This window comes from Centruroides sculpturatus, unplaced genomic scaffold (assembly GCF_000671375.1).
Source record: "Centruroides sculpturatus isolate CEXI.00-Female unplaced genomic scaffold, Cexi_2.0 scaffold947, whole genome shotgun sequence".
NCBI classification, from domain to species: domain Eukaryota; kingdom Metazoa; phylum Arthropoda; class Arachnida; order Scorpiones; family Buthidae; genus Centruroides; species Centruroides sculpturatus.
Window position 1 is genome coordinate 269256 of NW_019385124.1, and position 20578 is coordinate 289833.

Sequence of the window (20578 nt, forward strand, 5' to 3'; positions counted from 1 at the left end):
CTACTTACCTCCGACCTTGCGCCACGCTACGGAGCGGCTAAATTGAGTTTGCTATCGTCTGTTTATTATTATATATAAATTAGGTACTGTACATATAATTATATATTAATTATATATAAATTAGGTACTGTATATATAATTATATATTAACTTAATTTATTGTAACTTTATTATAATTATATATATGCTTTCTGCCGCCTGGCAACACGCTACGGAGATTTTAGGCTAGTAAGTTGAGTTTATTATCGTCTGTACAGTATGTAAATTAGGTACCGTAAGTCTAATACAGCACTAATTTTATACATTTCTTGTGAAAGAAACACTTCTTATTCAACGTCCATAAAAATTATTTATATTAATGATGTCTCCAAAGGTCAAGTTATTTTTCCGCCAAAAATTCGTTATCAGAAATTGCGGCCGTCGTTTAACGTGCTGTTCCGCGATGAAAACCAGCTTTAAGCAACAACATAGTTGAACGGTACACACTCTGTAAGTAATCCTACAATTTTTTGTTTATAGCATAGTTTATACAGATTATTCCCAAAAAATTATACGTATTTTGGAAATGTTGAGTGAAATTAGTCTAGAATCGGTTAATTTTATAGAAGAAAACCTTTCGAACAGCCTTAGTCCGTAAAGTTCCCACCTATCGGGCTGCGATTGGCTCATGTATTTAATCGTTCCTACAATGTAATTTTCGGTTAGCGTGGAACGTATCTAAGTGTTATAGGGGGGTCTACTGTAGACTGCTGTAATTTCGACAACTGCAGTGCACTCTTTGTCAAAATTGTCAATGGGTTATGGTCGGTTTGTAGTTTGATCTTCACACTGAAAATTCACGTCTTGAACTTCTTCAGACTGCACACGACAGTGTAAGCCTCACGTTCAGTTGTAGACCACGCCTGCTGTGTCGGGGTGAGTTTTTTGATGGTGTAGGATATTGAGTGGACTTTTTCTTCAAATCATTGTGACAGACAGGCAGAGATTCCAATATGTGATGCGTCGGTTTGGATGACAAAGAGCTGTTCCAGCACTGGTGTATAAAGTGCGGCTTCTCATTAGGGCTGTCTTCAGATGGCGAAATACAACATTGTGAACCCTGGTCCAGGGCAAGGTGTCGGGAATCTTCCTTTTGGTCAGCTCTGTGAGTGTGTGGGCTATGGTAGCATAATTGGGAATATATTTTCTATAAAAATTGCATAGACCCAAGAGGCTCTTTAGCTGCCTCTTGTTCCTAGGTACAGGCAACTGCGAGATGGCTTGAACCTTGTCAGGATTTGTGTGGTGCTTCCCTGAGCCAATGATGTGGCCAAGGTACTTAATCTCAAGCTTAGAGAATGAGCATTTGTTGATGTTTATAGTGAAGTGTAGTTCTTTCAATTTCGTGAGGACCTTATATAGATGCTTCAGGTGTGTATCCCAGTCGTTAGAGAAGACGGCAATGTCGTCAATGTATGCCCGTGCAAAATTTTAAAATTGAGCTAAGGCTTTGTTCATCTCCCTATGGAAGGTGGCTGCAGCATTCTTTAAACCAAATGCCATGACCTTGAAACGATATTGTTTTCTGTGTGTCTTAAAAGATGTTAGGTCTCTGTTTTCGACCTCCATGGGATCGCCCAGTAGCCCTTCAACAGGTCTAGAGTAGTGATGATGTTTGCTGCATCGATGCAACTAATCAATTGGAAGACTTTTTCTGTAGGAAAGTCATTGGTTATCGTGATCGCGTGAAGTGAGCGGTAATCTACGTACAGCCGCATGTCCTCATTTCTTTTACTCACACACACACATCGAATGTGCTATCTCTGCAATGCTATCCTCTATCAACCCCAAGCGTAGGAGTTTCTCAATCTGCTCGTCTACCTTGGGCTTCAAGGTCTTGGGAATTCTGTATAAGTACGGTTTCTTCTTTGTCTGACCCGGGCTCAACCTGATCTTGTATTCGCCTACCTTTGCAATATGCACCCTCTTGTTGAATAGGTAACGATGCTTTTCTAACAGGCCCTTAATCTGCGTTTGCCAAGTGTGACTGAGGTGATCAAAACAATGATGTGCTAGTGTCACTTCGAAGGTTACCTCATCGTCGATCTTTGGGGTAGGGTGAACATTCCAAAATGCTCTCTCTTCAAATATTACTTTGATAGCGCTCACTTTAGGATAATACTTCCGGATCTTATTAACGTGCACCTGTCTAACATTGTTCCTGGGTAGCTTGACCTTGTATGAATGTGGAAAGCAAAATTGTACTACTTTGCCGGGGCCGGTCCAACATGCATAAATTTTGTTACCTGAGTCGGGGATTAGTAGAATGACCTGATCTCCGACTCCAAACCTTCTTATTGATGACCTTTGGTTAAAGTGCTTGGCATACGCCCTTTGTTTTCCGTTCGCCGTTAACGCAGCCTGATGCGCCATTGTCTCCAGTCTACACTTAAGATCTTGCAGGTAATCAGCAGCTGAACATGACATGTTAAGGGGAAGGGGGATCTCTTCGGCCCAAGTAAATTTGAGGACTGAGAGGTCCACGTGCCTCCCTCCCGTATAGAAGTCTGAACGGGGAGATTCCAGTCGTGCAATTTGGTACTTCTCTATAGGCGAAGAGCAAAAATGGAATCTGTCAGTCCCAACTATTTATTTATTTATTATTTATATATAGATCTTGTTGTTATATTTCTTGTTACTCATTACATGTCTTCTTTTATTATTTGTTTATTTTACATCATATAGCTATTATTTTATTTATTTATACCAGTTATTGTGGCACAGCATGACCTATGTGGCCCTTCTGCCAAAAAATATTAACCAACCAACCAACCTTGATACCTAAGCGCATAGGGAGATGTGGCTTCTTTCACTTCCTTGATTTGTTTTCCCTTGTCCGAAAGTTCAGTCTCTATCTCTAAGTCACTTTTTTTTTTTCTGCTGATATGCACTATGTGCAAGTGGAACTAGGGATGTATTTAAAATAAGTTCATTCCAGGGATTACCGGTACAAATAACAACTGATTTGCAAGCTGTGGCAGTCAGAATTTCAATTGGCGTAACTGTCACAGTTTACTCTATATACAGTAGACTCCCCTAAAATTACGGTTCCTATAATTACGATTTCTGTAAAACTGCAAAAAAATTGTGACAGTATCCGAAAAAAAAGGTAAAAAAACTCCTATAATTACGTAAAACGTCATTGGGCAGTCAAACTACTTTCTGCGCCATTAAGTGCCGCGCTACGGAGAATTTACTATCATCTGTACAGTATTATATATAAATTATATATAAATTAGATACTGTATTATATATTAAGTATATATAATTATATATTAACTTAATTTATTGTAACTTTATTATAATTATATATATATATTTTCAGCCACTACGCAGACTTTAGGCGAACTGTCGTCTGTACAGTATGTAAATTAGGTACCGTAAGTCTAATACAGTACTGTAATTTTATACATTTCTTGTGAAAGAAACATTTCTTATTCAATGGCCATAAAAATTATTTATATTAATGATGTCTCCAAAGTTCAACGAAGTTTTCGCAGAAAAATAAGTTATCAGAAATCGGCCACAGTTTGGTGTGCTGCTTCGCGACGAAAACAAGCTTGAGCAATGGCGATGTTGAATGGTGCACACTCGGTATGTAATCCTACAATTTTTTGTTTATAGCGTAGTTTATATGGATTATTTCCAAAAAAATATACGTATTTTGGAAATGTTGAGTCGGATTAGTCTAGAATTGATTAATTTTATGGAAGAAAACCTTTCAAAGGACTCGTAAGAAATCGGATTCCTAAAGAATGGAACGTATCTATGATCTTATAGGGGGGTCGACTGTACTTGCCACCAGATGTCAAAGTCAATGAAGATGAACTGGATGCTTTGGTTGAACAGCTGCCAACTGCATTCTTTTTACTGGGTAATTTCAATGGCCACAATCTAATGTGGGACAGTCCTGATATTAATCGTCAAGGCAGAGCCATTGAGAGGTTCATATGCAATCACCAACTGTAATTAATACTGGAGAAGTGACGTACTTTCATGCCCCAACAAGAACATTCACTGCCATTGATGTATCATTAGCAAGTCCAAACCTATTTTTAGCATTTTCATCGGAGGTTGGATCTAATCCACTCTCTAGTAACCACTTCCCAATATTTTTAAAATATCAAGACTGAGAAAGCTGTGAAACAGCTTGTCTACCACACTGGAAACTCTAAACGGCAGATTGGCCTGCATTTTTTTCCGTGGCTGACATCACTGTGGAAATTGTTGATACTGCTGATATCAATGATGGAATTGAAATATTCAAATGTAAATTCGTCTCTGTAATCCAAAAGCACACTTTGGGAGACGTATCTCACAGCAATTTCTGGTTAGCAAATTATTTTTTATTTTCCATTGAACTACAAATATATTTTGGGTTGGTATAATGTACTCCAACCCCTCCTCAGTGTTAGTTCAAATAAACAAGAAATATTAAAACATGACTATGTTATACTATAGAAACAAACTAAATTATAAAAAAGCACTTACATTTCCACATTATGTAAATTACAAAAAATTCTTTTTTGTTTTCAAAATAGCGATTGGGAGGGCAAACCTTTCTCATCCTTAACCTGTAGTTAGACATAAAATTGTGCATTCAGTATTAATATACATCTAAAATTAAACAACCGTAACTTCCAACAAAAACTTCCATAATACTCACAATCATTTAAAATTTTTTTACAAATGAGTATATAACAGACATAGTAAAAATTGATATACGTATGTAAAAGATTTTTTCATACACAGACAATATTATTAAAATATACCAGTATCAGAATTACTATGGAAGATTTTTTACGAATAATTATACCATGTTTTAACTTGTTTTAGTGCCATCTATTAATTCGTACCTGCGGTAATCAATTTGCATATCATCTGAGTTATTAAATTATTTTTTTGTTTCCTTATTTCTAAATGCTCTTTAAATTTTCTTTTATAAAGATATTTTTCAAAATGCAAACTTTTATATTATTACGGTTAATTTTACAATTATTGTTATTTGTACGATCATACCATGGAGAATTATTGTACTTCAATCTGATGGCTGGTTCATGTTCTTTTATTCTAACATCTAACATGCGCTCTGTTTCACCTATGTACAGCTTGCTTAGCGTCCGCCATTTTTATTTTAAAATTGTAAAATCGTGGCCCTGATTATCAGAAATTATGATTCTATCTGTTATTTTGATACTTTTCTTTATTTATAATGTTTTATTTACTTTATTTTCTTGTAATTAGAGACAATACAGCTTTAAAATAAACAGATCAGCTTTGTCTTGCCAACAGATTATTTCAACTTTCACCGATTGTCCTCGGTTCCTTTGTAATCGGATAGGAATTGACCGTGAATTGTGCAGTGTTAAGTGTTTATTGCTTTTGCAGTAATACGAGTAGAGCAGAGCGGGAGAGTTGCTTAATGAACTGGCAAACGTTTTATTACCGTTTAAACAACTTCTCCCCACTTATTATTCTTAGTAACTAGACACGTCTGTCAAGGTCGGTGAAAGATTATTACTTTCACAACAGGGTGTCAAGTGAACCGCCACCCACACCAATTGTTAACGAAAACAACGCGCGAAGTATCACGTTACTCTGTAAACGAAAACTCCCTTCCTTGTTGGAGGCGGGTCACATGTCAAGGTTACCGTTTAATGTTATTGAACAAAATGTTGTCCTTGATATTTAAGAATCAGTTTTGTCAGAACTGTTCATTTTTAATACATCTTTTTTATAACCGAAGCGGAAATAAATTATAAATGTTTTTATTGTGTTTTAAATCGATTTGTTTTAAATTATACTCGTATACAGTTTATGTATTAAAATTGCAGGGAACGTTTTGTTGTTTCAAGAAATATTTATTCATTATACCGAGTTTAAGTTTGCAAAAAATGTTTTCATATCTCTTATTCGTCAGTATATATATATTAATAAAATATATTGCCATTTTATAAACAGATCCTATTGTAATCAATGTATTACTTTGTATTTAAATCCACATTATATTCGAATCGACATTTTATATTTTGTAAGTATTTACGTATCACATTATATGTCATTCGTTTAATTCTATACTACTTACATTATAACTGTTTTTATATCTTTTATTTTTCTTTTTTATGTTTTTAATTATTATTTAAAGCGAATGTGCTCTAATCTATGAATGGCAGCTTTCCACGCATCACATAGGATTTCTACGGTTAAGCCCTCATTGCAGGCGTGAAGTAGTTTATCCGGGAAAGATGACATTCAGGAACCATTTTCGACGTATAACAAATAATAAATATACACACTTTTTTAAATTTCTCNATCACATTATATGTCATTCGTTTAATTCTATACTACTTACATTATAACTGTTTTTATATCTTTTATTTTTCTTTTTTATGTTTTTAATTATTATTTAAAGCGAATGTGCTCTAATCTATGAATGGCAGCTTTCCACGCATCACATAGGATTTCTACGGTTAAGCCCTCATTGCAGGCGTGAAGTAGTTTATCCGGGAAAGATGACATTCAGGAACCATTTTCGACGTATAACAAATAATAAATATACACACTTTTTTAAATTTCTCATAAATATTTTTTTAATAATCAAAAGCTATACAGTTTTCAGCACGTGATTTCGAAAGAAGCTTTCTAGTGAAGGGGTTAAACTATTGGACACAATCGTTATAGTTTTTTGAAATAAAATGAAAAAAAAAATAATAATATTCGACAAATAACTGAAAATAAAATGTTTTCATGACATAATTAAGAGCGATACATCACATTATAGCCATCAACTATTATCGGGTTTTGATTAGACTCGAGGAACACACGATTTGTAATGTTCACAATTGTCAAACCAGGTAATGAGACTTTTACATTTCGGTCTAATGGAGAGCAACAACAGAAATTTGGAACTAATATGTTACTTCGGAAAATCACTGCTTGAGATTCCAATTTGTTTTCTAAATAAACAAGTTCAACTGCAAAGGTCACATGCCGCACTTTTTTCTGCATTTACGTTTTTCTGGTCAACACTTTTTTCTTCTGAATTTGCTTTCTCTCCCCTCATAGCAAAATTGCCACTTTATTGCTTACTGATTAACTTTTTAAAGTTAAGACACAATACACAAAGTATATTAGTTTGTTATTATCCAATAAAACATTGGGAAATTTCCTTGAATATGATTTGTTAAAAGGTGTTAGCCACACCTTGTTTTACTTGCTTGATTGGACATTCCTGTAGGTCACACCCTGCTTAAACCGTATTGGCTGTCAATCGTTATTGAACTATATCCGATTCACGAATCAGAGATAACATATATATGTGAGCGATCAATTTGCAAGCAATGCACTTTAATGTGAAGTAACAGGTATAATAACTGTTATAACATTAAATTGTGCCGCGATTTTATGTCTTGTTTGCAAAACACACAGATTAGAAATGAGTAAATGAGATTTATTTACTCAAGTTACAAACAACTTGTTAACAGAACATAGCAATTAATTAACATTTTGAGGATTCGTTAACAGAACATAGCAATTATTTACAATATGCACGAATCTTTAACAGAACATAGCAATTATTCACAATTTGGATGAATCGTTAACAGAACATAGCAATTAATCAACATTTCGATGATTCGTTAACAGAACACAGTTAACTCAGCTGACAAAAGTAAACTGTTAGCGTCTGCTAACTTAAAATAACAATAAAACATGAAGATGGAGGGGAGAGGTTTAGTACCCGGACCACGATCCAGCATTCTGCACGACCGCATTCAGTCGCTTAGGCATGCTTTCCACAAGATTGTGGCAAAGCAAGCCCTCGCGAAGCGTCTTCCAACGACCAGAGACAATGTCCCAAATGTCGTTGGGATTGGCGGTTTCAATGGGGCTGCGCGTGATCATAGACCACAAATGTTCGATCGGGTTGAGGTTTGCCCCTCTCCCCGGCCATCCCATGTCAATGATTTGTGGATGTTCTTGTATCCACTCAGTAACGATTCGTGCTGTGTGTACCGGGGAGTGGTCGTGAACGAACTGAAATGGTTCATCGCCATAGACGGCCCCCACCGTCGGCAGTAGTACCTGATCTAAGATCTCGATATGCTGGCCGGCGGTGAGGTGACCGTCTATGCGGACCAACTCCCCGGGACCCACATTACTCATCCATCCCCAGACACCTGTAAACAGAAAAAGCAGATAAGTCGTCATGTTCAAAAAAATAATGACATCTACACACGAAAACACCAAATTAAATACACTCACCTAGCGAAAAACAACCGCTTCTTTGGGTGTGCCACAGATATGCAGGGTCGTGCCTTGTTGATTGTGGGCGACGCACCCACACGGTCCCATTGCTGCATGAGCAAAATACTTTTTCGTCCGTAAATATAACATGTTTCCAATCTTCACTTTTCCATTGCATATGTTGGTATGCGAACCCTATTTGGTCTATTTATAATTTATTTTGTATACTAGTAAAGTACTTTTTATATACAGTAGAACCTCGAAAACTCGGCCTAATGTGGACCGAAGGGTGTCTGAGTTTGTGAAAATGCCGGGTTATCGGGAATGGGGTTAAAAAAAATAAGTATGAGTGTTTCCTCAGAAAATACTGTACTGTACTTGTATGTATTGTTTACTTGAGAATATAACAGAGAATAAACTGCCCAAATACCCTTAAACAAAGGAAAACTACGTCCTTTATGAAGGCATAGAGCCTTTACTACATGAAAATGAAAATTAATGAANTTCATAGGCTGCGCGAAGCCAAAAACTTTTCGGCAGGAAAGCAGCTACTAAGCAATCGCTTAAACGTGCAAATGAAATGGACCATATAGGTAATTATTATGCCTTTTTGTCCTTTTTAACTATTTATAATTTATTTTGTATACTAGTACTTTCTATATATTAACAAAACTTATTATACTGGAAAATTATGGATGCAGACATTTAGTCTTACAGTTCAAAATAATGTTCTTTATTTAGTTCACCTGTGAAGTAAATAAAGAACATTATTTTGAACTGTAAGACTAAATATCTGCATCCATAATTTTCCAGTATAATAAGTTTTGTTAATATATAGAAAGTACTAGTATACAAAATAAATTATAAATAGTTAAAAAGGACAAAAAGGCATAATAATTACCTATATGGTCCATTTCATTTGCACGTTTAAGCGATTGCTTAGTAGCTGCTTTCCTGCCGAAAAGTTTGGCTTCGCGCAGCCTATGAATAAAATAAAAATATGTATTATACTGCTTCCTACATTTCTGTATACGCAAGACCACGTTAATAGAAATGTTTGGCGGTTCATCTTATCGATAGAAATACATTTCATTGGAAGGTGAATATATTATACTACAAATATTACTAACCTTTGCTTAACAGTGTCCGTGGACACGTTCAGATCAAGACATGATCGTAAAGTCGATGCCATGGCAAACGGACTCACCTGGCTTTCCGTCCTAAGTCGCTCGTCTTGAGCAGGAGTTGTTAGGCACGGTCGGCCAGACGAGCGTCCTGGTGACACCGACTGTGTGTCTTGATGCAGTTTTAGTATTCTGGATACACTACGTGTCGATATGCGGAGGCAGTCCACTATCTCCTCGATGGTCATGCCATCACGTCGATGAAGTAGTACGAGTTCTCGGATATCCTTAGATATTGCTTTAGGCATATTGGAACAATTAATCAAGCACTTCAGCAAAGGCTTTATACTATCGCTTCCCTCACAATTGTATTTGATTTCAGCGTAACAGACATAAATAATATAGAGAAAAATGTGTCTTTATTTACTGGCTATGTCTCCTTTTAATTAATGAAGGTGTTCACTTCGAATATTCTGCTAAATGTCACAAATTATGTTATTGCGTTGCATTAACATACTGTGTGGCATTTAGCAAAGTCATGGAATGCACATAATCCATTAATTGGAATTTTCACGTTGTATAAAGTATGTTATGCCTGCAATGACGGCTTTTCCGTAGAAAATCTATTTGATGCGTGGAAAGCTGCCGTTCGTAGATTAGATCACATGATATTTAAAACATAATTGAAAGCATGTAAAAGAAAAATAAAAGATATAAAAACAGTTATAACGTAAGTAGTATAGAATTAAACGAATGACATATAATGTGATACGTAAATACTTACAAAATATAAAATGTCGATTTGAATATAATGTGGATTTAAATACAAAGTAATACACTGATTACAATAGGATCTGTTTATAAAATGGCAATATATTTTATTAATATATATATACTGACGAATAAGAGATATGAAAACATTTTTTGCAAACTTAAAATCTGTATAATGAATAAATATTTCTTGAAACAACAAAACGTTCCCTACAATTTTAATACATAAACTGTATACGAGTATAATTTAAAACAAATCGATTTAAAACACAATAAAAACATTTATAATTTATTTCCGCTTCGGTTATAAAAAAGATGTATTAAAAATGAACAGTTCTGACAAAACTGATTCTTAAATATCAAGGACAACATTTTGTTCAATAACATTAAACGGTAACCTTGACATGTGACCCGCCTCCAACAAGGAAGGGAGTTTTCGTTTACAGAGTAATGTGATACTTCGCGCGTTGTTTTTGTTAACGGTTGGTGTGGGTGGCGGTTCACTTGACACCCTGTTGTGAAAGTAATAAACTTTCACCGACCTTAACAGACGTGTCTAGTTACTAAGAATAACAAGTTGGGAGAAGTTGTTTAAACGGTAATAAAACGTTTGCCAGTTCATTAAGCAACTCTCCCGCTCTACTCGTATTACTGCAAAAGCAATAAACACTTAACACTGCACAATTCACGGTCAATTCCTATCCGATTACAAAGGAACCGAGGACAATCGGTGAAAGTTGAGATAATCTGTTGGCAAGACAAAGCTGATCTGTTTATTTTAAAGCTGTATTGTCTCTAATTACAGGAAAATAAAGTAAATACAACATTATAAATAAAGAAAAGTATCAAAATAACAGATAGAATCATAATTTCTGATAATCAGGGCCACGATTTTAAAATAAAAATGGCAGACGCTAAGCAAGCAGTACATATATGGATTTTGACAATCACATTCCAACCAGTATACAACACTAGCTTTTTTTAGGCAATCCATATTATTAATACTACATTTATCAATATATCTGTGTATATTCTGTGAAATTTTATTGATCAAAGATGGGGCCAAACAAATGTTATAATTTTTAAGGCTATTACTACAATAATCAAAAATATTTTTAATATATGGAAATCTTTTATATGTTTTTAAATTTTTAAATTTCGTATTATATCTGTTTTTTAAGTGACATGTTTTCTATTTAGTAAGAATAAACTTTGGGTAATCACTCATTATAAATTTTATTTCTAAATCTTTAAGTTTAATATTTTTATTATGATCATCAGTTATACGTGTATATTTTAATTCCATAAGATATAAGAATTGTTTTTTATATAATCTGGGATATAAGAATGGTAATTTATAGTTTTATGAACATTACAAGATTTTTTATATGTTATAAATTGAAATGTATCAGGGTTATTTAATATAGTTATATCGAGGTAATTAATTTTTATATTTACTTCTTCTTCAATATCAAACTGAATGTCGTAACTTATATTATTTATAAAATTATGGATAGTTTCTTTATTAGTTAAATTACTATTATATACATATCTCATTATTAATTTTATTCCATGTATTTCACTTACTTTTTTATCAACATCAATCAGAACTAATTCAGCTAATTTTCACTAATTGACAGACAGATGGTAATATTTTTGACCCCATGCTATTACTATCTGTCTGTCTATAAAACACTTTGTTAATCGGTATGCAACAGACTATTGTTAAGTGCTGGCATCCGTAGTCAATAAATTTGATTAAAATTGATTTTTAGCAGGGTAACGATGAATCAGTACTTTGGTCCATTGTCATAACAATGGGAGGTGCAACAGATCTGTACCCCGGTCATAAGAAGGTTAACAGTTTGTGTAGAGGGTTTGGAACATCAGCCATTATTGGTATGAATTTGCATAGGAATTCACTCATGCCCAAAAATCTTTTTAGCTCTGTGACAGAGCTAGGTCTTGTGAGCTTTGCTATTGGTTTTGGTTTTTGGGATCAGGTTTTACAAGGTCTGTTCAAAAAGTATCGGACCTTATTTTTTTCCGCGTAAACCAATGCTGCGAGAGAGTCCTCCTTCGGTGGAGTTGTGGAGGGGACAGTCATGCACAGCCTTGAATTTTTTCCCGCCTGCAGAAAGCGTCAGTCGTTGGGAATCGGCCTATGAGTGAGGTCATGTAGTGCGCTCTCGTCGGATTTCACTAAGCTGGAAAATGACTGAACAACGTGAGCAGCGATATTACATCAAATTTTGCCAAAAACCTTGGCGATACCCGAGTGTAAACCATTCGCAAGATTCAGCAGGCTTTCGGGGACGATCCTCGAGGCCAAAAAAAGCGCGGCAGGTCCGCAGCAATATCAAAGGTCATGTTGACAGTTTTTTCGACTCTCGTGGGGTGGTGTGTCGTGAGTACGCACCACAAGGCCAAACCATCGCAAAGGAGTACTACCAGGAGGTCCTTCGTCGTCTTTCCGATACAGTGCGATGCAAACGATGGGATCTGTGGTCGATCAAAACTTGGCAGCTCCATCGTGATAACGCATCCGCCCATTCTGCGCATCTGATTCGGGCTTTCGTCGCCAAACACAATACTCCTGTGGTTCGTCACGCTCCGTACTCTCTCCACATGGCTCCGTGTGACCTTTGGCTATTTCTCAAGCTGAAAATGCCGCTAAAAGGAACCCAAATTTAGTCGAGAGAAGACATCATGCGAAATGCGACGGACCGGCTGATAACCATTCCAAAAGATGCGTTCCAGCAGTGTTTCCAGCAATGGCAGGAACGCTGGGAGAAGTGTATACGTTACCAAGGAGACTACTTTGAAGGGGATTAGGGTTTTGTACCTCAAAGTCAATAAATTTATTTTTGCCGACCAAAGGTCCGATACTTTTTGAACAGACCTTGTATATTTTAATGCGAGATTACATGTTCGAGAAACTTGACTTTTTTTATTCCTAACTGACATTTTTCAGCATTTAGCGTTCATCTTGCATTTTGAAGTGTATGAAGTATTTCATGCAGATGTTTATCATGTTTTTTTTCTGTGGCTCCAAATATCACGAATTTATCCATTAGTTTTACAATTCCAGGGCCCTCTGGTATTCTTTTTTGAAATATTTAAGGTGTTTACTCATTTACAAATGGCAACTGTTTAAATCTGAACATCCCACAGGGTGTTATAAATGTTTTTAAGTAAGATGATTCCGAATCCAATGCAATTTGTAAAAACCCTGCATTAGCATTAATAATACTAAAGATTTTTGCATTATGAAATTGGCTGAGTGTGTAGTGGATTAACACCATTGGAAAGTATTCTCTCCCAATGTTTTCATTCAGTTTAGATAGATCGACACAAATTCTTATTTCATCTGATTTCTTTGGAACCAAAACCATTGGAGCACACCATTCTGCAGGTTTGTCTACTGCCTCGATTTTTCTTTTATTTACCATCTCTCCCAGAGTTTTTTGAGCTTATCTCTCAAGGGCAATGGTACTTTTTGAGGAACTGCCAGTGTAAGGCTTTGCTTCCAGTTTAAGTTTAATGTAATAGGGTTTCTGTACTTTCCTAATCCCCTGAAATAGATTGGGGAATTCTTTAAATGGATCGAAAGCGGAGTTTAGTTCCTGTATTCTTTTCACAAGATTTAACTGTTCACTCGCTTTACCACTCAACAAGGAGTGTTCTAGTTTATCTGTAACTTGTATAAAACATACAAGTTACAGATAAACTATGGATGTGGAATTTCTTATTTCTTAGCTTCTCCATAAACACTCTCACAACATCCAGAGTTTTTTTTTTAAGGCCGTGTATATATCTTTTTGTTTCTCATAATTTAACACGAGAGAGCACTCTGTTATATGTCTCGTGTGGTATAACTGTGACATCTGTCTATCTTGAAGTTTAAAGGAATGCTTCCCACGAAAATGTTTGCATTCCATTGGTTAAGCTGTCTTTTAATGCTATTGTTTATATTACTTGACTCTTTAACATGTCCTAGAAATGAACTTTGGTTAGGTTTTTTTATTTCATTTATACTCACTTTAGCTTTACAGACATTTGTGTAATGACCTACTTTTTTGCCCTTATTACAGATTGATTTATGTGCAGGGAAATTTAGTTTACTATGTTTCATCAGTTTTCCACTCTAATAACAGGAATATTGAAGTTTTGTTTTTGGTAAACAAATTGTTGGTTGCTTCCGGTTTAGAAAATATGTTCTTCCTATGTGCAGTTTTGCGTAATGCATATATGTTATTACTGAAATTGTTCTTAAAAGCTTCTTGTTGCTTTTTCACTGTTTCAGTCTGTCTCGTAGTTTTTATTGCTTTATCCAGAGTTAGTTCTGTTTCAAGTTGCAAGTGTTTCAAAACATTTTTGTCGTTAATTTCGCAAACTATTTGTTCCTAATCATTTCGTTTTGAAACGAAGCAGGGAAATTACACATTTTAACCAGACTATATAATGAAGTTACAAAATTTTCCATTGTTTCTTTTTCTTGAAATCAAGAATAGAATTTATAGGTTTCGTATATAACATTTTTAGTTGGGACAAAGTATTTTTCGAATGTTGCCTTAAGTTTTGAATAGTCATTTCTATCCTCCTCTGGGAAACTAAATGACACCAAAATTTCCTCAGCTTTCTGTACCATTAAATATTTGAAATAATTTACCTGGTCAGTTTCTTTTTTATTATGGAGTCCAGATGGTGTTTGAAATCGTTTGAAACACCCTATCTATGTTTTCCAATCTACAGGACAAAAATTAAAAACTTCTGGCGCTGGGATCTGATACATTTTCCTCTACGCTGCCACCATATATTATAAACGACTCAATTGACCAGATAATATGATATGAATAATTTTTTATTAATATCACTAAACACTTTTACATTTAGCTGGTTTTCTCTAGCTCTCTTGCTCCATTTTTCCCATGCATTTCAATTTTACAAAGGATTGATTTTGCTTTGTTTTCTAGCACTTTAATGTTATCAGCAACGACTATTACGAGAGAGTCATCAGCAAAGCAAAACACTTCACATAGTGCTGGTATTTTGATATCGAATATTGTATTCATTAGGATATTCCAAAAGTCTGGCCCACAGGCAGAGCCTTGGGGGCAGCCTAGGGAGACATTCCTGATATAAGTGTTGTTGTTGTGTTTTAGTGTTGTGCATCTGTTTTTAAAATAATTGACTGTCAGATCATATAAATTTTTTGGGCAGTTATATCTATGTAATGTGTGAAGTATCTTGGGAATCCAAGCACAATCAAATGCCGCAGATATATCAAGGGATATTACTGAACAGTAATCTTTGTTATCTTGACTATTTTTAGTTATTTTGGTTACTGCAGATAGGGCGTCTACAGTACTGCTTTGTGGGGTAAAACCAAATTGTTTTCTATTAAGTATGTTATTTTTGTGAAGGTGATAATTAATTCTGTTTATTAGTAATTTTTCGAAAATTTTTCTCATAACTGGTAACAGACTGATTGGCCTTGGTTCACTGAGGATTTGGGTGCCAGGTTTTGGAATTAATTTGCATATTGCTATCTTCCAGGTATTTGGAAAGATAGCTTGTTGTAGACAGCTATTGTAGATATTGTGCAAGATATCGGGAGTTATTTGGAATATGTGCCTTACTATCTCTGGAAGAATCCCATTGTGCCCAGGTATCTTTTTGTTTTGAAGTGTTTTTATTACATTTTGGACCTCGTGTATCTGAAACAGGAGTCATTATTCCCAAGATATGGTTGATTAATGCAGAGACGAATTGAGCTATGGTTGCTATTGTCTGTGTTTTGCTCATCCTTGGGATAGAAATAGTCAAGTATTGTTTTTGCTTCATTCTCGCTAGTCATACATTTACTTCCATATTTATCCTTTAATAATACAGTTTGTAGGTTGATATTGCTTTGGTGTTTTAGAACTTTATATACTTCGCCCCACGGGTTCTGATTTCCTACATCAGTACAGAATTCTTTCCAAGAGTGTGCTTAGGATTGTTTAATCAACTTCTGGTACTTGTTCCTTAGCTGGGTATATGCTTGTCTTAGTGTCTCTCGTTGGGATTGTTGTTTGCAGCGTTGGTATTTTCGTCTCGCATTATTTAATAGTCTCCTCTGTAGGGTTAGTTCGGTAGTCCACCAGGGAACTGGCTGTTTATGTTTGGTGTATGTAGGGATATTTTTATCACAACAATGTATGATTTTCTTTGTGTATTCCTCGACTATTTTATTAATAGGTAGGTCTAGTTGTAAATTATGTCTAATGCTTTGTGCTTCATTATTGTAATCCAAGTTAAAGTTATCCCAATTTGCCTTGTGTATATTATATTTTTTAGTTATTGCTGTGTTCCTTTGATGATGTTTTTCTATGAGAAGACTAAATGTAATATATCTGTGTTCTGATAGTGTTTTTGTTAGTAGGGTTGACCAATCTGTAATATGCTGGCCTATGTTCCCAGTGGTTAGTGTGAGGTTGATATGACTAGAACCCTGGTGGTTATAGAAAGTAGGTGGGCCTTTAGTGTTTTGTATTGTGATGTTGTTCAGTATGAATTCGAGAAGTGCTATGCCACGGCCGTTTTCCACCCTGTAGATCTGCAGTTTGAGTCTATTCCTATTAGTAGTGGGTAGTTTGCTTTTGTTATAAGGTATTTTATGTTTGGAATCTGCTTGTTAACATTGCTACTTGGTTGGAAGTAAGTGGAGTTTATTAATAGTTTCAAATTATTAATTTCCAAATAAACTGTGGTCATTATCTCATTGCTTAGCTCTTCTACTATAGTAGCCTGAAGTTCAGGGTTGCAAACAACAATGGCTGTGTATTGATTCTTTGTGTGTACTTTGAATCGCTGAGGAAAGCTGTATGGTATGGTTCTTGAATTATTGCTATATCTGTACTGTTTTCTATGATATATTTTACCAGGTGGTCCGTAGCTCTAGATCCTTTATCTAAGTTGATTTGTATGAAGTTAATTGAGTTTTTCTTTAATATTTGCGTACTCTTGCTTTAGCTACCTCACACTGGTATTTAAAGACAGGACACTTGCGATTTCTGGCTCCATGATTGGTATTTAATTTTGTCTGGCTCTCTTCGTCATGATTTGTTATATTTCTCCCAATTGATGCATTTAAACTCGTGTAACTCACACTCACATTCACATGAAGTATGACCCGCTTTTGAGCAGTCAGGACAGTGAACCCCGGCGTTACATTTCTTTCCAAGATGTCCATATTGAAAGCACTTGTTACATCGCTTGAAGTTATAAAAGTCTCTTATCTTTGAGCTGTTCCAGCATATTGAAATTATGTCTCCATTGTCCTTTAACTTCCTGCGACAAGATGGCATTAGTTCCATCACCCAAGCACACAATTCAGTGTGCTCGTCCCCTCGATGTGGGTTCCTGTCCGTGGTGAGGGGACCTCCCAGAGATGGTTTAGATACTCTTCTTCACCATCCCTGGGATCTGAACGCCCACCCACGTGTTTGCCTTGCGTGGTGTCCCGTATGCCGGAAAGGGGGATCCTGGTAGTTGAGGGGCAACATAACGTCCCCAACACACTACTTTGTCCCCTGCTTCGGATAAACGGGAGGCTCAAATCAGGCTCTGTTTGAGTCAATCGGCTGGTCGTTGAGTCATTCTTGACCTCGGCTTGGAGTCAACTGATCGATGCAGATCGGGTGGACACGTCAGACAAGATGTGCTCTTCTTGACTGCATTGTGAGGGTATAGCTCCTTGGAAACCCTGGTGTGACGGTCTATGGGAGTCTCCCATGTGACGGCATCCCCTTGTTGGGCCCCATGGTGGGTGGGGTCACTAGGAGCTGAATTTTTACTGTAATTATGGATTCAAAAAATTCAAAAAGTTCTTGTGCACCAACAACAAAAACAAACAAAAAAATCTCCACTAATCCAGCGTTCTTAGTAGTGCACGCAACCGGAGAAAAACCCTTGGCTAAAGCTTCTCCTTTCTTGATTCAAAAATTGTTTGAATCGACCATAGGACAGTTGAAAAAAATACAAAAATTAAGATCTGGAGATTTACTGGTGGAAACAGCTTCCCCACAACAATCGGCAAAACTTCTGGAAACAAAGACCCTAGGAGAAATGGAAGTCACTGTCACCCCACATGTGAGCCTAAACTCATCACGTGGGGTAATATCTGAGATCGATCTGATATCTGAAGATGAATCAGATATTCAGATTGGCCTTTCAGACCAAGGTGTCACTGCTGTCCGACGCATTTCCATTCGTCGAGATGGCAAGTTGATTCCCACCAAACACCTTATTTTGACATTTAATAAACCGACTTTGCCATCTGTTATTACAGCAGGTTATCTGCGCTGCCCAGTTCGCCCATATGTTCCAAATCCGCTGCGTTGCTTTAAATGCCAGCGATTTGGACATTCACAAACATCGTGCCGAGGGAAAAGCATATGCGCACAGTGCGGAACTGAAGGTCACGAGAGTACTGAGTGTACCACTACTCCGTGCTGTGTGAATTGCAAAGATGCCCATCCTGCCTACTCTCGAAAATGCCTAGCATGGCAGAGAGAGAAAGAAATCCAGCGAGTAAAAACCATTAACAACATACCATACCCGGAGGCTCGGCGAATGGTCACTCAAAGCACAGTAGTGAAACAGAAAACATTTGCTTCTGTGTTGAAATCCACAATGTCATGTGGGGTTCAAACTGATATCTCTGTCTCCCCAAGCGAATCTCTTACTCGCCATGCGAAATGTTTAATACTCCCGTCTACACAAACACCAGAAAAGGAGATCACAAAAGGAAAAACACCCCTGCCTAAAACAGGGGTAATTACAAGAAACCTGGGTTCTAAAAAGGCTAATAAGAACCCACTAAACAAACAGAGAGTGAAAGCAGCTCTCTCTAAATCTAAAAAATCAGAGGCTCAGTCCATGAGTGAGTTCTCTGATATCTCTGATGAAGAGAATAATATGGAGGTAACCCAACCAACGTCACCTCCAAAAGGAAAATCATCAGTTAAACTGAAGAGGGACACTTTTTCTAAGAATGCTGCCTCAAACACATAATGGATTATAAAATAATCCAATGGAACTGTCGTGGTTTTCGCAACAACTTCTCTGACATTAAACACTTGACATCATCTACCTCATCTCTCTGCGTGGCACTCCAGGAGACTCATCTGAAACCTAGAGAGGGAATTACTTTAAAAGGATTTGATCTCTACCGCAAGGATGATGATAGCCACAACCGTGCAAGTGGTGGTGTGGCTATTCTGGTTTCCAACCGCACCCCATCCTTGCCGGTACAAATAACAACAGAGCTGCAAGCTGTGGCAGTCAGAATTTCTATTGGAGTAACTGTCACGGTTTGTTCTATATACTTGCCACCAGATGTCAGAGTCAACGAAGATGAATTGGATGCTTTGGTTGAACAGTTGCCTACTCCATTTGTTTTACTAGGTGATTTCAATGGTCACAATCCAATGTGGGGCAGTCCCGACATTAACCGTCGAGGCAGGACCATTGAAAGGTTCATAGGCAATCAGCAGTTATATTTATTTAATACAGGAGAAGTGACATACTTCCATGCCCCAACAAGAACATTCACTGCCATTGATCTATCATTAGCAAGTCCAAACCTGTTTTCAGCATTTACATGGGAGGTTGGATCTAATCCACTCTCTAGCGACCACTTCCCAATATTTCTAAAATATCGAGGCAGAGAAAGCTGTGAAACAGCCCGTCCACCACGCTGGAAACTGGAAACGGCAGATTGGCCTGCATTCTCCTCTATGGCTAACATCACTGAGGAAATGGCCAATACTGCTGATATCAATGATGCAGTTGAAGTTGTCACTTCTACTATTATTCAGGCAGCGGAAAAAACAATGGGGAAAACATCAACTAGATATCCAAAGCATCCGAAACCATGGTGGAATCCGAATTGCGAGGCAGCATTTAAAGCACAAAAGAAAGCATGGGGAATTTTTAGAAGATACCCCACTGCTAGAAATTTGATAGCTTTTAAAAAAGCGAAGGCAAATGCCAGAAGAATAAGAAGGCAAAGCCAAAGGGATTCTTGGAGGAAGTATGTTTCTAGCATAACATCTTCCACTAGCTCAAAAGCAGTCTGGGATAAAATTCATAAAATCAATGGGAAATATGCTTCTCACTCTCTGTCCATGCTGGAAAATAATGGCACAATAATCAGCGATATACAGGGTATTGCTGATACGTTGGGTGAAACGTTTTCTACTTCATCCAGCAATATTATGTATTCAAGAAATTTTCAGGCTTATAAAGCCCAAAGTGAAAAACAATATTTAAACTTTCATTCCTCATATAATGACGAATATAATGTGCCATTCACCAGCATAGAACTACATACAGCGATCTCTCGCTCGGGG

The 20578-nt window shown here is 36.5% G+C and overlaps 2 protein-coding genes across 2 annotated transcripts; one reads left to right on the top strand and one right to left on the bottom strand.

Moving 5' to 3' along the window:
- Positions 1–1056: 1056 nt before the first annotated feature.
- On the bottom strand, positions 1057–3404 carry LOC111635121. The gene has a single exon (XM_023379979.1). The coding sequence runs from the start codon at positions 2464–2466 to the stop codon at positions 1771–1773; it is 696 nt and encodes a 231-aa protein (XP_023235747.1). The 5' UTR covers positions 2467–3404; the 3' UTR covers positions 1057–1770.
- A 14622-nt stretch (positions 3405–18026) lies between these two features.
- Positions 18027–19238, top strand: LOC111635110. Its single transcript, XM_023379971.1, has one exon. It carries the CDS (start codon positions 18027–18029, stop codon positions 19236–19238), a length of 1212 nt encoding a protein of 403 aa, XP_023235739.1.
- The last annotated feature ends 1340 nt before the right edge of the window (positions 19239–20578 follow it).

Bases quoted from the DNA above. Each gene is read 5' to 3' on its own strand.
- LOC111635110 (XM_023379971.1), top strand. From the start codon at position 18,027: ATGGATTCAAAAAATTCAAAAAGTTCTTGTGCACCAACAACAAAAACA.
- LOC111635121 (XM_023379979.1), bottom strand. From the start codon at position 2,466: ATGTCATGTTCAGCTGCTGATTACCTGCAAGATCTTAAGTGTAGACTG.